The sequence below is a fragment of the Sphaerodactylus townsendi genome, linkage group LG01, assembly GCF_021028975.2.
Source record: "Sphaerodactylus townsendi isolate TG3544 linkage group LG01, MPM_Stown_v2.3, whole genome shotgun sequence".
Lineage (NCBI taxonomy): Eukaryota > Metazoa > Chordata > Lepidosauria > Squamata > Sphaerodactylidae > Sphaerodactylus > Sphaerodactylus townsendi.
In genome coordinates this window covers 34,822,579-34,844,933 of record NC_059425.1, presented here as the reverse complement: position 1 = coordinate 34,844,933, position 22,355 = coordinate 34,822,579, and the positions used below count along the sequence as shown (strand labels likewise).

Here is a 22,355-nt window from a genome sequence, read left to right as displayed (position 1 = left end):
AAAAGATCATATGGCATAAGAAGGAACTTTGTGGGAGTGCACGGGTCAAAGACCAAGGAGCCCCACCACCTCCTTCTGAAACTTATCCTCTATGTAGGACTGGAACCACCACAGAACAGTGCCTCTCAATCCCAATCCAGAAAGCTACCATGATCAATAGTATCAAAAGCCACTGAGAGGTCCAGGATAATCAACAGTGTCACTCCCAATGCAAACCATCCATCAGGGTGACCAAGGCTGCTTCAGTCCCATAAGCTGCATGAAACCAGATTGGAAGGGATATAAACAACCTGCCTCATCCAGGAAGGCTTGGAGTTGTCCAGCCAATTTGCTCAAAGGACAAAAAAAATCAAGAACTGTACAATGTGTTCACTGTAAACTATGAACAGGGCTTTGATCCATCAGTAACATCCTAGCTTCCCCACTCCAGCTGCAGCCAAATAGATCCCCTGAAATGCTGTTCCTGGAGGACTGAAGCACCAGGATGAAGGGACAAGAGGGGTACAGCAGAAAGAAGAAATCAGCAATCCCCCCCCTGCCCCGCCACACACACACTTTAGTTCACAGAAATCCTCCAGTGGGTCCAAGCCAATTTATTCTAAGAAATAAAAAAGTAGAGGTAGAAAAATTCTCTACAAATCACACCTGAAAGGCCAGCACAACTCTGATTTCTCCAACAACAGGTTCAATTTCCATGTCCCCTTCCTTCTCTACACGTTACTAAACCGTCAGGACAAGACTCATGCTCTAAACCCCTTTAGCAGCCTGTGAAATCACCTGCTCTGAAGAATTAGTCAAGATTCAGAGATGGTAGATAAGCGCCACAAGATGAGACTGAAATAAGACCTCCCAGTGGATGACAGGAAAAATACCCTGTGGTCATGTATGGGTGAATTTAAAAATTACCCTGTGGAGAATGCCAAAAAGCTTGACAAGAGGGGCCACAAACTGGGCTATGCCATTTAGAATCTGTGAGCCACGCAATGCACCACTAGGGATGTGCATGTGGCTTTGGAGAGACAAGCAACAAAGAACATTTGGGTTTAACAACCACTATGTAATGCCTCACTTTGAGGTGGCCACACTAGGGCCACACCAGCATTTCAATCAGGTAGAACAATTAAAAGGATTAAAATCAAAACAGCAAATATTGTATCTGCATTGTACAAATTGGTAACATGTTCCCACTTACAATGCCCTGCACTTTTCCAGCTGTCTGTCTCAAAAAGATATAGTAAGAAAAAAGGATAAAGGTAAGGAGCACCAAAATGATGAAAGAAAATCACTCAGAAGGAAAAAGTAGCTTACCCCATTTAAAGTAGAACTTGCTTTAAAAATTTCAACTCGCTGATTGGCAAAATCTGATTCTAGGCTCTGATACTGGTTGATCAGATTTGTAACCAAATTATTGATTACTCCGGCACAATTAGCCTCGGAGAACACCTGTCCTTGCACCTGGAGGGAGAAAAAAATGGGATGCTCATTTTCAAAACAGCTCTGCGCCAGCTTCCTGTAACCAAGGCCCCCAAACCAGGGTGGATAATTTTTAACATGGCCTTTCAGATGACGTGATCCATTTTGATGAACCAGTTAACTGCAATGGAAAAACGCTGTGTACACTCACAAGAATAAGTACACTGTCTGACATACAGAATCAAAAGCAGTAAAGAGCCGCAGCCCCCCACCCTGATAGAAACTACTACGCAGCAACTATCTTTTATAAGCCACCAGCCCAGAAGCCTACCCAGTATCCTTCAACAGGAACCCTTTATGCCTAATAAAGGTTTTGGATTTGGATTTGGCAACAGGAACCCTGTACTAAGAAGTCCATGTCACTGTCTAAAGGTTTCCTGGAAAGCCCCTTCGAAACACAGCTTGCCCTGCTGCAGCTGTTGTGTCAGAGGGCTGAAGCCAGTTTAACAGGACACACTGGAAAGCTAAATGGGGCCGTAAGGGCACTGAGGGATGCTGCTGATCTGGTCTTCCATCCAAGATTGCCCACCATTTCTCATACCTTGAGGAGAAAATGTGTTAAGAAGGTATACACAGTGTTGTTGTTGAGAAAGGTCCTTTCATCCATCAGAATGCATTTGATGTACTCTGCAAACACGGGATCTTCACACAGGAGCTTAATGCAGTTCTTTGACATGGCGGACTAAAAGAAGAAGAAGAGTTGGATTTATATCCCCCTTTCTCTCCTGTAAGGAGACTCAAAAGGGGCTTACAAACTCCTTTCCCTTCCCCCCTCACAACAAACACCCTGTGAGGTAGGTGGGGCTGAGAGAGCTCAGAAGAACTGTGACTAGCCCAAGGTCACCCGGCTGGCGTGTGTTGGAGTGCGCAGGCTAATCTGAATTCCCCAGATAAGCCTCCACAGCTCAAGCGGCAGAGCGGGGAATCAAACCTGGTTCCTCCAGATTAGAGTACACCTACGCCACTGCTGCTCCTAGCAAACAAAACTTTGGAACGAATATCAATTTTTTTGTGACTGCTTGAGACACTGACTGCAATCCAGCCAGCACTACTGCTAGACAACACTCAGTCATTTCAGGGCCTCCCCCAGCCTTTTGTTTTCGTTAAAGCAAATATTACAGAGTCCCCTCCTCCCCCCACAACAAATATATTTCATTGTACCTGAGTTTGGCAAAGCTCAGTCCAAAGTTTTGGAAACAAAGCTAGATGAAGAGGCAAACCTTCATAAGCAACAAGGACACCTACAATTTTAAAAACAAGATAAACTTTTTAAATATCTTACAGTGAAATACTCCCCCACACCCCGCAAATTTTAAATATAAAATTATACAACTAAGACAAAGGATGGCTGTTCACTGTTACTCTGAATCATATTAAAAGCACATATAATAGATGTCTTTAAAAAGAAACCTGTGCCTATAATAATAGCAAGATTACAATGCCTCATTATTTTATTAGCCACTTTCAGATTCAACATTACTACCAGGTTACTTATCTGACTATGGTACATTTGCATCTACACTCTCAAAAATTAGTACTTCACTAGCAATAAATCATTTAGGCTCTATTTGAGATCTCAGTCTACTTCTCTAAAAGCTTGCTGAACAGACACTACGAAGTACTTCACTGATGAAATGAACTGATGTTGGAAGGAGAACAGATGAGAATTCAACTATATTTGTTACTGTAAATTGAGATTTCTTACGAGACTTCGATTCTCATTTATTTCTCCAAATCCATTTTTAAAAATTAAAGTGGGGTGACTAGTGCATTGTGTGCTGCCGTGCTTGGCCTGCAACCAATCTGTTTCTAAAGTGGAACACACTCTGGCTTTGGTGGGACATGACCATTCTGGGCCAGGAGAGATGCCTGTTTCCTTCATTGCTACAAATGCAGCAAGTTTTTGCAAGAGGTTGAAAATCAAGTGGATCAGAAATCAAGAGTGTCAGGAACAGTGGCAGCCTCCAAACAATTATTACTATGCTGGAGTTAATGCGAAATGAAACACAGCTGCATTCAGGCATTAACAGCAGGACCTGTCCCAGCTTTAATGGCTACCACCGAATGCCCTTCCTAAGGCAGAGGACTTTCAGACAAGGTTCAAGCCTTTATCGCCATATACTCACTCATCTTCACTAAGGTCTCCGTGAATTTCTCACAGTTGATGGCAACGCGGCACAAGAGATGGATGAACTGATGATACGAGAAGAAGTAATCTAGCAGCATACGGTCGTAAACGTCATCTTTGCCCTGAAGGTTTAAGGCAACTTTGTTGACTGAGATTGCGCCAAATAAATCAGAGGGGCAAGATACCTAAAAACACTCACAAAAGGGGTGATTTCCAATGTAAAGCGTTACACATGGGAAATGAACTGGTACAAAAACTGCTGTTTATTTAAACACCTAACTAAACGTTATATGCAAATGCGCATAACAAGAAAATAAGTGGTTTCAAGTGTAGCATTTTCTGGGGCAGTAAAGCAATGGGGTTTGTGTGCTTAATTTTTTCCTGTAGTCTCTGCATTCATTAACTAAACATCTCCCAGTTCAACATTTCAGACCTTCACAGAATAAGTTTTGTATTTAGGATGTTGTGGGTTTTCCAGGTTGTGTGGCCATGTTCCAGCAGTCTCCTGACGTTTCACCTGCATCTGTGGCTGGCATCTTCAGAGGATCTGGCGGCAGTAAAGTGCAAAACCCACAACATCCTAGTGATTCTGGCTGTGAAAGCCTTCGACAGTGCAGTTGTGCATTTATTGTTCTAGTGTTACCCCCCCTTAAAATTCTTTAAAATGACTCAATTTTCCCCCCTTCCCTCCTAGGACTTGAAACACATTTGGAACCTCATGGGAACACAGGTGGGAGTGGGAGAGGTGATCCGGAGCACAGAGCAGTGGGGCAAGAAACAGTTTCTGAATTCATTGAGAGCAACTCCAAACAGCCTACCTTTCTCTCCTGAGAGTACTTCTCTCTTTAGCACATAAGCAGCAACAAAAACTGGGGCTTTGTTACAAGTGCAAATGCGTCAACTTGCACATCTTCGTTACCTCATGTTCGATAGCACAATTTATATGACACCACAAAAACCTACCCAGGGAGCCTCCAACATACCTTGCTGGCTTCCACCATTGTAGGTAAGAGGCACATGTTGAGTTCAGGGCGAGGTGGTCGGATATTACTTTTCCCTCCTATCAATTTCAGGTTTTCACGGCATGGAAAGTAAGGGCCAAGGGACACTGATGGAAATCAGAACAGAGCAGGCAGTTGCCAAATGGCCACACAGTACAGTTTTGTTAAAAAATGAGCAGCAAAGTAAAATGCCATATATCTTTTAGTAGTGAAATAAAAATAGTAGTGTTGATGGTGCAAATTAGCAATGATCATAAATTAACCATTCAGCTGTTTTTCCCCACTTGACTTAGAAATTTGGTATTTGGCAGACAAGCTACGGAAGAAAATGGCAGGCACCTATGTTTTCACAAGTCATTTTTCATTTCTGCAAATGATGGACTGTGTGCAGCTGAATGTCTACTTTTGTCAAGATCTCAGTGACTGTAAATCCACCTGCCCCTAGAGTTAGCATGAGATTGTGGCTGAGGACTCTAATCTGGAGGATTGGGTTTGATTCCCCTCTCCTCCACAAGAGTGGCGGACTCTTGTCTGTTGAACTGGATTTGTTTCCTCACTCCTACACATGAAGCCTGCTGAGAGATCTTGGGCTAGTAACAGTTCTCTCAGAACTCTCTTAGCCCCATCTACCTCACAAGGTGTCTGTTGGAGGGAGAGGAAGGGAAGGCATTTGTAAGCCACCTTGAGTCTCCTTACAGGAGAGAAAGAAGGGGTGGGGTAAAAATCCAAACTCTTCCTCCTCTTCTGAAATCCACCTTTCCCCTTGATACCTTTAGCCCTAGAACGCATTGCTGCATGATCCTCCCCTTGAGCCATTGTCCCTTCTGTCTTCACTGCCCTACTTCTGCTGTAAGTAACTACACTGGATTCCAACCTTGTGTTGTAGTATTATTACTTGTACCTCTTAGCGGCCTTGCCCTATGTATAATGATGAGTCTGAACTGTGAATATGTTCACTGGTGGCAACCATGGCTCAATATGGGTGACTGCAAGCAAGCATCGAAACAATTACTAGCATAAACAACCAGGTAGTTTCGGCTCATCCCTCTCCCCTTCATTCCTGTACTGCACAGATTATTTTATAACTATACCTATTTTTTTTCCTCAAAACCGTAACCCCTGGGTTCAATTGATGCTGGGAGCCATGAAACACACTCTTTGATGGGCACAGGAAGAAAACTCCCTTTCCTACCTCCAAATGAATCTGAAATCTCAAGGCAGCTTTGCTGCTAGTCTATCCATAAAGGACTAGGCCCATGATCAGAGCGAAAGCATAAATGGTATTGATAGATTTTAATCATCTGAAAATACATACTTGGGATATTGCTGTGGTGGTATGTGCAGTGGTTGTGCTGCAGAAATGGAACCAGAGTGTGGAGGAAGTCATGAGGGCTTAAAAGTACCAGCTCCTTGAGGACGTCTGCAAAGAAAACATTCGGCTTGGTATTTTTTCCCAGAGGCAGGACTGCATTCTGTATAAATTATGCAGACTGAACACAAAAACAGCAGCAAGTATTATCTTTGCAACTTGTAACTGCTAGAAAGTTGCCTCTGAAGTAAAATGGAAACTGAATTGTGTGCATGTTATACACTCCTCAGGAATCAGGGTGCATGTCAGGGCTGGGGGCACCAGATCGTTTCCCAGTTTCCATTTCCAGCTGACGCTCCCGGTGCTGTGTTGGGGGCTGCAGGAAGGACCCCCCCCCCAATACACTTTCTTGAGAAGCCTACCCACAAGTCTGCATGAATTTTACTGCATCTTACCTATACATGCATTTCTAAGCTCTGGTGGACTGTACGAATTTAGCAAAGTTAACAGCTTATGAGCAAATTCTATTCGCTCCTGCCACTGGATCAGCGCTTGCTTCACATCTGCAAATATAAATCATACCACCATTATTTAGAAAATCTGTATGCTGCCTCTCCAGTCCCACTTGAGGGAGCTCACAACATTAAAACATTATCATCAGCATTAACATTAACATAATAGTCGCTCATCTAATCCTCAAGAAGAGAGGGCTCTGAGTGCGCCAGGAACAAAGCAAGGAACGTTCTTGTCCTGCCTGTTTTATAAAATGGCTCTTCAGAGAAGCTTGAACCAACAGATTACACGCCCCCCCCCCCATAGTTAACTATTTATTAAATTTTATTTGTAGATTGTCCTTTTGCAATTTTCTAGCCAGCATTCTAGCCAAGTTTCAACACAGACAGGAGTATTTTGCTAGGGCCACTTCACATTAACATTTTTCAAGTGCATACTGAACTGCAAAGTATGAATTCAGCAAATAGGCAGTTGAAGATATCTTAACCATTCAGATACATTCTTAATAGCATTGACTGTAGCTGCCTACTGAAGACAAACTTTGTGGCAAACCTGGCTTTATTGTTGTATAATGCGAGCATCAGCTCTTTGGAATTCTTCCTTACAGATCTGTAAAGGTAGGTTACTATGAGGTTACTAAGAGTCAGCATGATGTAGTGGTTAAGAGCAGGTAGACTCTAATCTGGAGAACTGGGTTTGATTTCCCACTCCTCTACATGGGCAGCAAATTCCTGATTTGGAGAACTGGATTGGTTTCCTTGTTCCTACATATGATATCTGCTGACTGATCCTGAGCTAGTCACAGTTCTTCAGAATTCTCTCAACCCCACCAAACTCACAAAGTATCTGTTAAGAGGGGAAAAAGGGAAGGAGTTTGTAAGCTGTTCTGAGACTCCTTACAGAAGACAAAGGCAGAGTATGAATCCAAACTCCTCCTCTGGGGGAGATGCCAAGCCACCAGAGGAGTATCGGGGGAAATGGTGCCCAGGGACAACACCTGCTCTGGGTGGGGGCAGCTCAGACGAGCACCGCAGTGGCAGGCCAGCTCCTGGGCTGGCCTGCTGCGCAGTGCCCATCCAAGCCCCACCCCCTGCAGGCTGCCTCCTGCCCTCCCCTGGCCCCGGGTGCGGGGGGGGGGGGGGCAGAAGCTGGCCTGCAGGGAGGTGAAGGGAAGGGCAGGGCACAACAGCGGGCGGCCCAGGAGCTGGCCTGCCACTGCGGTGTCCATCCGAGCCCTGCCCTGGAGCGCGGGGGCAAGCCACAGCAATTTGCTCAAGACCTACCCAAGGGGATTTCAAAATTGACCTAAGATTTGAATCCAGGTCCTCCAAAACGGAGTCATGTAGGCCTTCTTCCTGCTATCGATGCATATAGTTAAGACATGAATAATCCCACTAGTGCCTTGTATAAATTACTAATCCTCCATCATATAAAACAAACAAACCTTTTCTTTGTAGATACGGCCGGGTAGACTTGAGAACAGAGAGGAATATGGAGAGAAGCTCCACTAGGTCTCCAGTTACATGACAAGCAGTGGCTTCATGGTACATCATGTGCAATGTGTTGAAGGACTGCCAAAAAAAATTTGAAAAGAAAAAAACAGTGAAGTATCATGCACATATTTACTTTATTCTGTGACATGACATCAGCAATAAAATGAAAAAATGTTAATATCCTTACCTCTGTCATAAGGATTAAGCCTCTATTAAACACAACAAGAAGCCGATCTTCATCAGTTTCTAATAATATTCGAAAGGCACTAAGGGAAAAAACATTTAAATTGACAGGAGGCAGTAGTGAAGGGCCACAACTGAGTGACAGAAGCACGTACATTGTGAGCCAAAAGTCACAGATTCTGTCTTGGTATGATGGCAAAGAGACAGTAAAAAGTAAAGGTACTGAGAAAAACTTCTCTCTCTCTCTCTCTGACCCAGGGACACTGCTGCCAAAGTAGATAATACTGGGATAATTGGACCAGGGGCCTTAAAGTAGCTTCCTCTGTTCATATAAAGAAGTGCTAAAATGAAGATCATTTTCTAACGTTCATAAATTATTATAAAACACAGAGGGGGGAAAACCCACAACAGTAACTCTTTCTGGTATTTCATACTGCAAGGACTGTAATTCCCACTGTAACTAGGATTAGAAGAAGAGTTTGGATTTATATTCCCCCTTTCTCTCCTGTAAGGAGACTCAAAGGGGCTGACAATCCCCCCCCCCCCCACACACACACACCACAAACACCCTGTGGAGTGTGGCTGAGAGAGCTCTGAAGAACTGTCACTAGGTCAAGGTCACCCAACTGGCATGTGTTAGAGTGCACAAGCGAATCTGAATTCACCAGATAAACCTCCACAGCTCAAGTGGCAGAGTAGGGAATCAAACCTGGTTCTCCAGATTAGAGTGCACCTGCTCTTAAGCACTACGCCACTGCTGCTTTCTATATCAGCTGTCTACATGGATAGTCCAAGTCTCATGTACCTTATTAAAGTAGTCCAGCATGACCGTCCATCTAAGCAGCGGAGGTAACAGCTTATGGTAGTTTTCTTAAATTGTTTAATGTCTTCTAGTTCCTCTTCTCTCATATCTGGCCTCTGAGCTACAAACAGTTGCATGAGGTTGAATAGTTCTTCCACTGCCTAAACAAGCCAAACAAGCATGGGGCGAAAACAACCATCTTAATGGAAAAATCTCAAGCCATTTTAATTATTTAACAGGAGTTCTACACAGGGGTACTTTGTGAATTAAGAAATCTACTCATTCAAGGCATTCAACTGAGCAATATCATCTTAGAAGCATATATACCGTGGGGCTTCTCAACCTCTTGTTCTCCTTTTCTGAAGTAGGCATCAGCAACAGGAAGGAAGCCCAAGGGCCAATTCTAGTCCCCCAAGCAGCATCAACTCTCTATCAGTTGCCCATTCAAGGACACAGATGAAAGCATTTTACTCATTCAGGCAGCCCAATCCATAGAGTGGACAGGGACAGCACCACCACCCCACCGCCTCTAGAGGGCTTTCTGGCAATGTGGGGCGGGTAGAAAAGCAAAATTTTAAAAAATCAGATAGGCCAAAATGGACTTGTGCCACCTGAAAAGGTGGTATAAGTCCATGGCCTAGGTCACAGTGCAAATGGACATGATGAAGGAGTTGGTGACGGGACAGGAGCACTGATGTGGTGCTGGCTGCCATGTACCAGGAGGCTGTGGTGGCCACTCACGCTTGCCTCTCCACTGAGATAAGGGCCCCAGGGAGGGCAAATCTGCCAGCATAGGCCTGCACTGCCTCCAGGATTTGCTTTGGCCTCCCTACTCTGGATTGGGCTGTAAAAGAGAAAATATCTCATGGGTTTTTTTTTTCCAGTACTCCCCCAAATTTTTAATTTTTCATTGGAAAAACTGGGAGGCTAGGAAAAACATAGAGAAAACTTGTTTCCTCCCTAAAATTCTGCCTGGTTTTCTGTGTCATCTCTGCTCAAGGGTAAAAGCGGAAATTGATTGTGGGGGCTGGCACAGCCACCTTCCGACTCATCCTCACAAACAAACAGTAACTGCCTTGTCCAGAGTTCTTAATGCTGCCTCTGTAGATGCGAGTTTTTCTAGCTTCCTGCCCATGTAAACGGACTTACCCCAGGGTACTGGCTTGCATGTGGTGTGAGATTCTTGAAGGCCCACTGAATATTTTGATGAGAAGCCAGCTGCCTGGTGAATGCAGGAGACTGCTCGCAGCACAGCCGCAGGATGCCATAATAGGCTGGCAGCATCCCCCGATTAAAAAGCACCACATCCTGGTCATCATGGTCAGCTAGGATGTAATTGAAGGCAATGTTCTTGGTCACCACGGGGTTCTGCACAATAAGGCGCACGTTCTCAGGGCAGTCAACACAGACATTGTACCAAAAAGAGAGAAGGGCCTGTTTGTTGTGGTTGGTAGCTATGGCAGGCTCCGAAAGCTTTGGCTGGAAAAGGTTCCACAAGTCCATAAAATACGTAGAAAACATCAGTTTTTCTGTTTTGGAAATCAAACAGTAAGTCATAAAACTAAAATAGGGCACCAGCTTAGTAGTCCCATGAACAGCAGCATCAACGTAGAGCTTAGCTCGTGACAGCAGTCCAAGAAGTACGTTATAGACCTGGTGAAGGACGACTGTGGTATCTGGACTGAGGGGAAGGTCTCGAGTTGGGATGTGAAGTGAACGGGTGGATCGAAACATCTGCCGGAATGAATTGCTTGGAATAAGGGAAACCAGGAGGTAGGCTGCAGCTGCAAAGGACCAAAACATAACAAATGAACTAACAGGCCAAACCTTCCCAAGCTGTGTGAAACAGGATTAGAGCTTTCTGTCTAGAGGCTGATTTTCAGAGAACCTTATCCTCACTTCCACAGGAGAACTACAATTACATGGCTTCAAAATTTATGCAGTAACTCAGCAAAATTCTGACTGATCGCTTAATTCACAAGTGAATATTTACAAACCATTTAAGGTTCACCCCATTCTGAACATGAAATAAGCAATACAACAATTCCTTGTTCCCACTGAACATGATATTAAACAAACAAAAGAAGCCTGCTATGCAACATGGATACATAATAAAAAGCAGAAAATAATTTTTCCCTTCACTTAACAACTTACAAGTTCTCACTCTAGGGTAGTTGTGAGCCAAAAGAAAGCGTTCAACCCAGTTCTCCATATTCTGCAACACCCAACTGTGGGCAAGCTTATTTCGAGGAGTCTGCACTGCTAGCCAGTCTAGGCACTGGGAGGGGTTGTACTCAATCACCTAGGAAAAATGAGACAAATGGAGACATCAGTGAACAAGAAGGGATCACACAGCCATCAAGCAGTTTTCTTTCTTTTTTTTTGGAGGTGGACATTCAGATCAACAGAACATTGCTAGACATTCTATCCCTTTGTTTATTTCACATAGGAATACCTGGGAAACATTTGGCCAAGGACAAATTTCTAAATGACTTAACTGCTTTGAGAGGGATCAAAATATAGTACAGGTGCAGCTCTTCCTAATAGCATTTGGTTATATGTACTCTACAAATTTCATCAGTTTTTAAACCTGTTAAACTGCAGTGACTTTTCACTATAAATATACAAAATTGTGACAGTGCTGAGAATTCTGTCAGATTTAGTGTCTCCTCTCACTTGCTAATGAGCTTTCTGCCTGCCCCCACAAAGGTCTATTACATACGGGACTGTAGACACAATTTTTAAAGGCAAATTGAATGGTGGAAATGATTGTGATTTTTACAGGACTGCAGCAATTCAGTTCCCCTGGTGGAGAATCACTTGCTTGAATGCACCCTCTCTTGAAAATCCTGCTTCATATTAAGATTAATGGAACATTCAGACAAACAATTCCCATATGATGATTGAAGCAGAACTGTCCTAGAGAAGGATTTAACCACTCATTCACCTCTCTCAATATGAACTCCAAAGAGTTCTAGCAACAAGAAACCTGCTGTTGATCCCTGGCCCCTCAGCCTGGCAAAATTTTCTGTCCAATGAGACCAAGGCCACGTGGGATCTATCTCAATTCTGCAAGGCCTGTAAGACAGAGCTGTTCTGCCAGGCTTACTGTTGAGGGCAGCAACAGGGTTTGTTGCATCTTGGCTAGCTCTCCTTCCCCTCTCTTCCCCTCTGTTTTATAGCATGGACTAGGGAAGCTGATAGCGATGTTTTTATTTTACTTTATTTAATTGTCCACCCTGGTTGGGTCTTTTAAGGTGTCATTATATTGTAGATGTTTATGTTATATATGTTTTTATCGAAATGTTGGAGATTGCTCTGAGCCTGCTTTCACAGGGAGAGGTGGTTATAAACCTAAACAAATAAATAAATACCGCTTGCAATCATTTTGTGAATTGCAAGCTGTGTGTGGCCAAGGATGGGCCTGAACAGTACATGAACAGGCTAAAATATCAAAACTGCCATACTGAGAAATATGTTTTCCTCTTCCTAAAAACTCACAGGACAATGGCCATACCAAGGCTTCCCTCTGACTTATTTGAAGATCTGGAGCCAACTGGCATTATCACACTCCCACTGAAAACTGCCTGCTTTCCTTCAACCATTCTGGGAGGAGACAGTGACAAAAGAAACACATTCTGTCGCTCCAAATCTTGATTCCAGGGGGTCAGAAGCTTTTCATCCCAAGCAATAGTTAGCAGTAAATCATTAATTTTTCAGCAAGAAAACCAACAGGACCAACCACTTTCTTAGCCCACACAAAGGAAAATCTCCACCCAAACGTGCTAGACTTTTGTCAGGAAAGAGGGTAATATCAGCTATTTTAAAGGATCCTTGAGGGATGGGGAAAGTTTGTCCAGCTGAGCCCACTTAATGTCTTTGAAGGGTGTTCTCTTTTACTACAGCAGGAGTCTGCAACCTGCGGCTCTCCAGATGTTCATGGACTACAATTCCCATCAGACCCTGCCAGCATGGCCAATTGGATTTGTAGTCCATGAACATCTGGAGAGCCACGGGTTGCAGACCCCTGCTGTACACCATCCCAAGCCTGAAAGAGGAGAGGTGGCATATTATATCTAATCAATCAATCCATCAGTGAATCTCTACTTAAGTTCCACATACTGTACCTCCCATATCCTCTGCAGGATGTAAGATGCAAAGGGAGGCATTCCTGGAGGGCCACCAGCAAACTCCATAAGCATAGTCAGCAACTTGAAAAAGGGGTTGGCTGCCTGCAATAGTAAAAAACAAACATCTTGAATAAGCCAACAGAAATCATATGCTGAGATCCTAGACCAGCTTGGAATACCAGCTTTCAATTCTGTGTGCTATGTGCGAGCATTCAGTGACTACAAATGTATAGCTTCAGTGTGTAGCTAGCACAAAGCACCTCAAGAATTTTCCAGAGCTGTATGCAACTATTACAGCGGTATTCAGTGAACCTGCTGAGCTTGTAAATTTATCTGGCTTGTCATTCTTTGGATGAACGTAGGATTTTACATGTGCACACCATACAAGGTCAAAGAAATAGATTGCCATTTACTACTAGCAAAATGTCTGATATTGTGATGAAGGGTGTGTACGTGAATGCATGCAAAAAGGTGCCTAGTAGGTAAAGACATGTATACTGCAGAGGCCTGAGGGAATGGGAGAAGTTGCCCAGAAACTCTGCACACAAAAACCAGTATAGTGTAGTGGTTAATGGACTAGGATTGGGGAAACTCAGGTTCAAATCCCTACTCAACCACAAAGCGCATTTTCTCTCAAAGGAGAACATTTACATCACACCTGGAGCTCCGTGGAAGGGAGAGATCCCCAGCCCACAAATGTTAACTTGGTTACTGTTCTTCCAGAGAGTCCTGTTAGAGAGAGTCAGTGTAGTGTAGTGGTTAAGAGCAGGGGGATTCTAATCTGGAGAACTGGGTTTGATTCCCCACTCTTCCACCTGAGTGGTGGAGGCTTATCTGGTGAACCAGATGTGTTTCCGCACTCCTACATTCCTGCTGGGTGACCTTGGGCTAAGTCACAGTTCTTCAGAACTCTCTCAGCCCCACCTACCTCACAAGGTGTCTGTTGTGGGGAGAGGAAGGGAAAGAAGCTTGTAAGCCACCTTGAGTCTCCTTACAGGAGAGAAAGGTGGGGTATAAATCCAAACTCTTCATCTTCTTAGTGGAGCTGGCGACACTGATTATCAGAACTGGGCGTCCATACTTTATTTCTTTAACCTGTTTATTAACTGATCCTTGTATGAACTGATTGAAGTGATTCCTGCTAAGCTGGGAAGGCAAGGTGAACCTGAAAATTGGACCTGGAGGCTCAGTGAAGAAGAAGGGTACCTTATTTATTTATTTGGAAATTGTTTAGGTTGCCTGTGTAGGAGGTTACAAAATAAAAACAAATGTTGTCAGTGAAATGGCTCTAACTGTATATCCTTTTGCCAAAGGAAGGATGGGGCTATAAAACAAACCGATTATAAAACAAGTAATGGTCATTTTTCTATCTGCAGGGGGTGGGGAATCAGCAAATATTTTGGTTGATATAAGTAGTTTACATACCTCAGGAGTCAACTTGGCTATGGAGGTAAAAAGCATGGATACAATCTGCAAAAGAAACAAAATCTTAATTTGAGAGGTCAATGATTAGACAACACTTGAATTGGTTTTCCAGTTCAATTCCCAGTATTAACAGAACTGACAGCAGCAGAAACTTACATGTTCTGCAAGTCTGTTATTGTACCGACAGAGGCTGAAAATAAGATTGCAGGTTTGCCTGATGTTGATTCCATCTCGGATATGTTGAAACAAGAAAGGAAAACCCTGGAACAAGCACAAAGATGTTGTTGCAGAAGACATCTCAAAATTACACATTGCAAAGCAGCCAGCTATATTTTTTGATGTCAGATATGTTTACCTTGCCTCCCGTTAACGCTGCCATGTCATTTTGGGATAAAGTCAAATGCCTGAAATACACAAAATGGGACAAATTCATTTCTACAATAAACAAAAGATAAGATCCTTTCCTTTTTTAAAATCCCAAGACTTGTGGAGTATTCTGCATAAAAAGTTTTTTTCTTTTCATTTTTATTGCTTGCCCTTCCCTCCTCACTCTTAGCTCCTTCTGCAGATCTATTCCACTCCAAACAACTGTCTGTTAATTGAACTTGAAACTTAGCACTTAAAAGGTAAGGAGTTTGCAAAGGAACAATGGAATTAAAAATTTTTTTCAACTCTGTGTTTACTTTATAGCATTTTTGCTGTGAAGAAGAGGCATGTTATCTCTGTAGACACAAATTCAGTTTTCAAAACTGCAAAACCAAGCACCTGTGATCCTATCTGCTACATAATATCTTCTATCTACCCTGAAAATCCTCCCATCCATCTCATAGGGGGGAAATGAATGTACAGCATCTCTTAAAAATAACAACCTTGTTGTTGAGGGACTGTTGTAATACAACACTGCTGTCTCTCAATATGAAGCAATACAGTACAGTAAACCAATAAATGAATTCTGGAGATACCTGCTTGAATCCTAAGCCCCAGGAGTTATGTCATGCCCTAGGGAGAAATTTTTCCTCTCACTGCAGCCTTCTTCCCCACCAAAACTGTGTTCCTGTGGTCAGTGGACTCAAAGAAAAGGTGTAGGGAGATAGCTGAAGTCTGCAGTAGGAATGGGGCACTAGCAAAAACCTTCCCTTCCTCTGCAGACAGCAGAGGTGTTCTGCTAGAGGATATGCTGCTGCACCAAGACAACAGCACTTAAGGATCGAAAGCCACAGTCTCCCTTTCCTCTTATACGGGACAATGAAGACATAGATATCAGAACCGCCAAAGGACGTTGGAATAGAAGTTTCTCAGGAGATTTCATTTCTCAGCGAACCCTGATAGTTGGAGTAGTGAGACAAACTCTCTAAATGTCCTTTGTCTCATTTTCACATTCTATGAAGAAAATCTTTAGCAGGACGGTGTTTCATTATGAGATCTGCCAAGCCAGCAGCTATTAGAACTGTGGAGAGAGAAGCCTTTAACTTAGACTTCTGACAGGTGGAAGCTTCTCTGCTACCCTCGCTAGAGCTTCCTTCATTAACAATTCTGCTAACTGCTTGCAGGCAAAGAACAGAAGCAGAAGGATTTGCCTAAGTTTGCTTACATCAAAGCTACACAATGAGTGCACTTAAACATGTGGATACTTCTTACCTCTCTGAGCGAGACTGTTCGACCAGAAGAGCGATGAGAGCAATCATCTTTTCTAGTGCAGCAGGCCTGTATTTTTCTTCTGCTAAAGAGAGAATATCTTCCTCCTCCTCCTCTTCTTCTCCTTCTTCTTCTGATAATACTTCAACTTGTGGCTGAACAGTAGAGAGGGAGAAAAAAACCCCATGCACATAAGTTACTGCTGCCAAAGGCCCTGGACTCTTGGGATCATTTCTGCCAGCTATGTAACATTTAGGCTGAGTTTCTGTTTCGCACCCTGCTGCAAGTACTTAAGCCTGGGCAACAGCCAAAGGGATCTTGGCTCTTGGTTCATAGCCTGTGGCGGTTAGTGAGCTGGCCTAAGGGATCTGGGACTGGATGTAGTTTGCTTACATGGTATTTGGGTAAGCCGCTTTGGGTCTCTGGGGAGAGAAGTACGGTAAAAGCACCCGCAGATAAAACTACTCAGGTTCCTTTCTAAGCCAAAAGGAACTAAATGCCTTTTCATGAGGTCTGTTCACTATTAACAGTTGCCTTGTTGAATTTCCAAGGCACCCAGAGAACAGTCCGAGAGACAGCACTATAAGAGGCATATTTTTTAATTAACCCAATTATCTTAAAATGTGATATGATTTAGCACAAGGCTAGGGAAAACGAAGACCTGCTTGATATGAAAGGTGAATGCCCAAGGTTTAGTACAGACTTACGTTTTCCGGTCCTTTGGTTCCCATGTAGAAATGGACCATTGTTGATATGGCCTGCAGTGATAGCAAAAACTGGCTCTGAAACCAGAGGACACAAGATTTTGTGAGCAAGATGCTTACCTATACCATCCCCGCCCTCATGCTGCTGAACCAACACAATTTTTGAGAGTACCTCCTCACTCACCTCCTCTTCTCCCATCTTGGCAAATTCATAAAGGAAGGCAAAGTATTCTGTGAGATGTTTACTGTGAGGTTTAACGCCATGTTCCATAATTGACAGCAGAGTCTTCACAAAGCGCGTTACACATGAGCGACTACCAATATCTTCCACAGGTCCATCCATGTCATCCGAACTGAAAACACATTTCAGCTTATGTCATTCAGTGTGGTTTTAAAATTCAATGGGGCCAAGGGGATGTTGAACTAATCCAAAATGATGCTCAGGAATCCTGCATTTACAATGTAATACAGCTCTACCTCACAAACTCATTTTGTATTTTGTGTTTAGTCTCACCCCTGCTATACATTTTCCAGTTTCCTCAAAGGGAAGATCATGGCTGTGTATTGTAAATCGCTATGGGGCTGCAATACTGTGTACACTTGTCTAAGATTAAGTCCCAATGAATTCAATCTGGCTTACTCTCAAGTAAACAAACAAAATCGGGCTGCAAAGAAAAGAAATTCTTCCGGAAATTACACAGTCAGATTTCATCATTTGTTTTTGTCACGTATCAAAATATGACCCAACTCTGAAAACAGTGATTATAAAATATATGCCAATAATAACTTCTTAAAAATAAGGAAACTGTTTAGAATTTCATTTCAGTCCAGAAGAAGTTCATTTCTGACCAAAGCATTATAAAAAGAACAAAAGGATAGCTTTCAATAAAAAGTTCAGAATATTTTTTCTTAATGGCAAAATAGTTCACCACCATAAGACGAGTCTCTGAAATAGCCAATGCAATTTTAAAAACTTATTGGACTCAAAATATATTACCAGTCTTCTATTCCTGGCTGCAAGTAAAGATGGGCATGGACCGGTCTCAATCGCTGAATCACATGAATACACAAGCGTTGGAACATCTGAAAAATATTGAGCCAGAGTCTGATTTCCTTTGAAGAACATTTTTGATATTTTATGTTAATTTCATTAAGATCTTTTCCATAATGTACCTGCTGTGACATTGTTAACCTGTCTTCTTAACTAAAAAAAAATGTTATCAATAGCTGCTGAGAGATGCAGGAGAATCAACTGGGATGCACTCCCCTTATAAACCGCATAGTGAAGTTCACCTGGCAAGGATATCAAGTTCACCTGGCAAGGATATCATCCCAAACTGTGGCCTTAATTGAGACTGAAATGGTTTCAAAAATAGATAATCATCCACCCCCGCCCCAAGACTGCCTGAAGCTACATAGCCACGTCCACTATTGCACCTTGTCCACAAATGGACTGTTAACCACTGGGCAATATTTGTTTAAATCATCCAGATCTAAAAATGGTTTTTAAGGAGAGGTCTCAATAGAATAGAATAGAATAGAATCTTTATTGGCCAAGTGTGATTGGACACACAAGGAATTTGTCTCCGGTGCATATGCTCTCAGTGTACATAAAAGAAAAATACATTTGTCAAGAATCATAAGGTACAGCACTTAATGATTGTCATATAGGTCTAGTAAGCAATCAGGAAACAATCAGTAGTAATGAAAACATAAAATGTAAAATCATAAAATAAAATAAAATAAAATGTCAGCACAGGCTATAGTCATACAGTCACAAGTGGGAGGAGATGGGTAATAGGAATGATGAAAAAAGTAGTGCAGTAATTATATAATAAGTATATAATAAATAGTTTAACATTATCGAGGGAATTATTTGTTTAACAGAGTGATGGCATTCGGGAAAAAACTGTTCTTATGTCTAGTTGTCTTGGTGTGCAGGCTAGGGAAAACGAAGGCAAAAATCTCTTCTTTCAAAGTAGGAACCAGCATGGACTAACAGCCATGTGGGAGGGGGTGAAGTGGATTAAATCAACATTTCATTCTTTCATTCTTTCATTCTTTCATTCATTCATTGGCCGCCCTTCTTCTTACAGACTTAGGGCAGCTTCCAGGAATACTAATTACAAATATATATAGTAATACATCAATACAAAAATACAATAAAACAAGACTTAAAATCCACAATCAACAATTACTGCCTCTTCTGTCACCACAGGTATGTTGACGGAAGAGAGGGTAATTTCACTATCCTCAGTGCAGCACCCTTCCCCTGCAATTATTAATTGACATGGGTTCCAGTACCCCAATTGACATGGGTTCCAGTACCCCAATTGACATGGGTTCCAGTACCTCAACTGACATGGGTTCCAGTACCCCAAGAATCAGCTTTCCAAGGCTTAAAAAGCACGGGAGGGGAAAGATCAGCAATTTTTGCATCCACAAATCATTTTATTCAACCCAGTGTCAAGAACAATACCAGCTTCTAAACTGTAAAAGCTTTGTTATCCAGAACTCATGGGAAATGAAGGTTGCTAGTTAATGTGCTGGATGCACATGCTTATTGCTGTCTACCCTCTACCCAGAGGAATTTGCAGTGACCAACCCCACCTCAATGGGAATCCTCATGCCCAGCAGGACTCTTCCCCTGAGCCATTCTATAAAGCAGGTAGAAAAGCAAGCCAGCTGCCCAGGAGCACTTTGGCAGAACTGATTCCCAAATGTTCAAAGCAGGAAGAGAGGCATCCAGGGATATCTGTTGGCAGTACTAGCTGTCAAAGATCACCATGGCTGGTAGAGGAGGAAGCAAGGAGGAACCCACCCAAAGATGCAGGGATATGTCACTGAGGGGGAGAAGCTTGTCCCTGGATAATGCCAGCTAACCAAGCATTCCGGAAAGGTTAAGTGCCCAATAGCAAAAGTTTTTACTATACAATGAAATTATACATATATACACAGCAGATTCTGTGGTCAGTTTCTCTTACCTGTCTCACAATCTGATTTGGACATTTTATTAGAATCTGCATAGGCCACCAGTCGTCGTCAGCCATTCGATCCAGAAACCACTGAAGAAAACAAATACATTAACCATCCTTTCATCTGCACTCTATTATTAACCGTCACTGCCTTCTCTACCCTAGCTTTAATAAAGGCATGGTGTGTTTTATCATCACTAATTAAACAAGACATGAAAAAAAACAGTGATTATTTGCCTTACAGGATTTCTGTTAGATTTGCAGGAAACAGTTTGAGTCCAGGGGCACCTTTAAGACCAACAAAGTTTTATTCTTGGCATAAGCCAGGGGCGTAATGCCCATTGGGCAAGGTGGGCAGCTGCCCAGGGCATCACCTTGTGGGGGGCATCAAAATGCAGGGTTCATTTTTGGGTATTTTTAGTGGTTTTCTGGTTTTGGCCTGCAGGGGGCGCAGTTTTTAGGCTAGTGCAGGGGTAATGACAGAGGCTGATGGAAATTGTAGTTCCTGAACATCTGGAGAGCCGCAGGTTCCCTACCCCTGGGCTAGTGGCACCAAATTTTCAGCGTATCATCAGGAGACTGTCCTTATGCTACCTCCCAAGTTTGGTGAAGTTTGGTTCAAGGAGTCCAAAGTTATGGACTCCCAAAGGGGGTGCCCCATCCCCCATTGTTTCCAATGGGAGCTAATAGGAGATGGGGGCTACAGTTTTGAGGGTCCATAACTTTGGCCCCCCTGAACCAAACTGCACCAAACTTGGGGGGTACCATAAGGACAGTTTCCAGATGATACCTTGAAATTGTGGTGCCGATACATCCAAAAATGCGCCCCCTGCAGGAACATCCCAGAAATTTGCCCAAGAATCTTTGTTCTGCATTGAGTTTTCTGTATTGCTGTCCATGGGGGTTGCAGGCTGGGGTGGAGGACATTTCTGAAGGCACAGTCTCAAAACTTTCAGTCTCTCATCAGGAGACTGCAAAAAAAATTTGGTCGTGGTGGAGTGGCTGCCCATGGGGGGTGGGGGCATCCAACTCAGGTTTTGCCCAGGGCTACAGTTTGCCCAGGGCTGCCTCGTTACGCCCCTGGCATAAGCTTTCTTATACGTAAACGCGCACATACTTGGGTCAGCAATATGACGTTAAATATCTGCTCTTTTCTCCACAGATACATCACTGCTCTGAATGGAATTGTGGAACTTACTGTGTAACATCCTTAATAGTAGAAGGAGGTTAATCCTTCTGGAACATTTCTGCTTGGTTCAGAGACAAGGCTATGATAGCCAAGTTTTATCCAGCAGAAAGAGAAGCATCCCAGGTTCAGGAGGCATTTTGCTAAGCACAGTAAGAAACTTTTTGAGTATGAAACTTTAAAGTCTTGCTTTAATCTGCATGCTCCTGCCTGTGGAGCAAATGTGAGGAATAACTCATTATGGATTTCCTGCTTCCCTGTCAGAAAAGTGCCTTTCCTTAGCATGAGGCAGTACGACACCTGCACCAATGTTAACGCTAATTACGGTTAGCGTTACAGTACAGATGGAAAGCAGGACTAGAAGAAAATTCTGGTTAATGTTAACATTGGAGCACATGCAAAACTGCACCATGGTGAGGTTCCAAAAGGGATGAGAAAGGGATTTGTGCATGAGAGAATGTGGAAAGACTGTACAGCACACAATATCATGGGTGGGAGAACAAAAGTTTCATATCAATACTGGGCCTATGTTTTATGATAAAACCTGTAATTTTTGTTTCCCCAGGCCTTTGCATCTCTAGCTCTGTGTACTTGAGAAACATGAAGGGAAGGCATCCGTGGAAAGGAGCATGCATTTTACTGTAATGGCTCAAAGAATGATTCATTGACGTCTTCATTTTTGTCTTACCTCACAAGCAGCTTGACTGTTGTTAAATTGCTTGGTTAACAATTCGATCCACTGAAGCATTGTGGGCTGAAAAGGGAGCAAAAGACTTCAATTGAAGCATAAAATTTGTCATTGCAAACCTTATGAAAATAATCTTGACCTACCAGTTAAGAAGAGGGAGTATGGATTTATACCCTGCCCTTCTCTCTTATAAGGAGTCACAAAGTGGCTCACAAATTCCTTCCTTTCTCCCCACAACAGATACCTCGTGAGGTAGGTGGGGATGAGAGAGTTCTGAGTGAACTGTGGCTAGCCCAGGGTCACTCAGCAGGCTTCATGTGTAGGAGTGGGGAAACATTTTCTTCAGAAGGAGGGTAAATGGAGTTTTACAATACGCTGCATATTTATAATTTTTGGAATTGTGTGCTGTCTTGAACCATAAGGAAAACACTAAATATTTTAAAGAGGTAAATAAACAGCATACCTTTTCTTTGGAATGGATAAATGTCTCCAGGACAAAAGATGTGCTTAACTGTAAGGCAATAATTGATGATCACCAAATATCCTAAACAAACTTTTAAAGATACTGAGTTCTGAAAAAAAATATTTGTACAATCAAGGAATTCTACCTTGGCTGTCATCAGAGAAACTGCTTTAGGATCCGGTAACGTGCTGGGGATGCTACTGCACAGCTGCCACATGAACCTAAAACCAAACACATTTAGTTACGA

The 22,355-nt window shown here is 42.8% G+C and overlaps 1 protein-coding gene across 6 annotated transcripts in view; it reads right to left on the bottom strand.

Moving 5' to 3' along the window:
- USP34 (ubiquitin specific peptidase 34) overlaps positions 1–22,355 on the bottom strand; it is a 117,333-nt gene that overhangs the window by 4,435 nt on the left and 90,543 nt on the right. For 2 of the 6 annotated variants that reach the window (XM_048517715.1, XM_048517732.1), the window contains exons 55-78: positions 22,254–22,329; positions 22,109–22,156; positions 21,646–21,711; positions 19,781–19,861; positions 17,794–17,879; positions 16,969–17,149; positions 16,800–16,874; positions 16,096–16,247; positions 14,813–14,861; positions 14,614–14,718; positions 14,458–14,502; positions 13,030–13,134; positions 11,057–11,204; positions 10,052–10,686; positions 8,906–9,063; positions 8,105–8,183; positions 7,869–7,995; positions 6,367–6,474; positions 5,918–6,022; positions 4,585–4,709; positions 3,600–3,786; positions 2,635–2,714; positions 2,015–2,155; positions 1,309–1,455 (exon numbers count right to left, since the gene is read on the bottom strand). In XM_048517715.1, coding sequence (XP_048373672.1) covers positions 1,309–1,455; positions 2,015–2,155; positions 2,635–2,714; positions 3,600–3,786; positions 4,585–4,709; positions 5,918–6,022; positions 6,367–6,474; positions 7,869–7,995; positions 8,105–8,183; positions 8,906–9,063; positions 10,052–10,686; positions 11,057–11,204; positions 13,030–13,134; positions 14,458–14,502; positions 14,614–14,718; positions 14,813–14,861; positions 16,096–16,247; positions 16,800–16,874; positions 16,969–17,149; positions 17,794–17,879; positions 19,781–19,861; positions 21,646–21,711; positions 22,109–22,156; positions 22,254–22,329 — 3,109 coding nt within the window. The remainder of the gene's footprint in view (positions 1–1,308; positions 1,456–2,014; positions 2,156–2,634; positions 2,715–3,599; positions 3,787–4,584; positions 4,710–5,917; positions 6,023–6,366; positions 6,475–7,868; positions 7,996–8,104; positions 8,184–8,905; positions 9,064–10,051; positions 10,687–11,056; positions 11,205–13,029; positions 13,135–14,457; positions 14,503–14,613; positions 14,719–14,812; positions 14,862–16,095; positions 16,248–16,799; positions 16,875–16,968; positions 17,150–17,793; positions 17,880–19,780; positions 19,862–21,645; positions 21,712–22,108; positions 22,157–22,253; positions 22,330–22,355) is intronic. The other 4 variants (XM_048517751.1, XM_048517759.1, XM_048517742.1 and 1 more) reach the window with 3 other exon arrangements.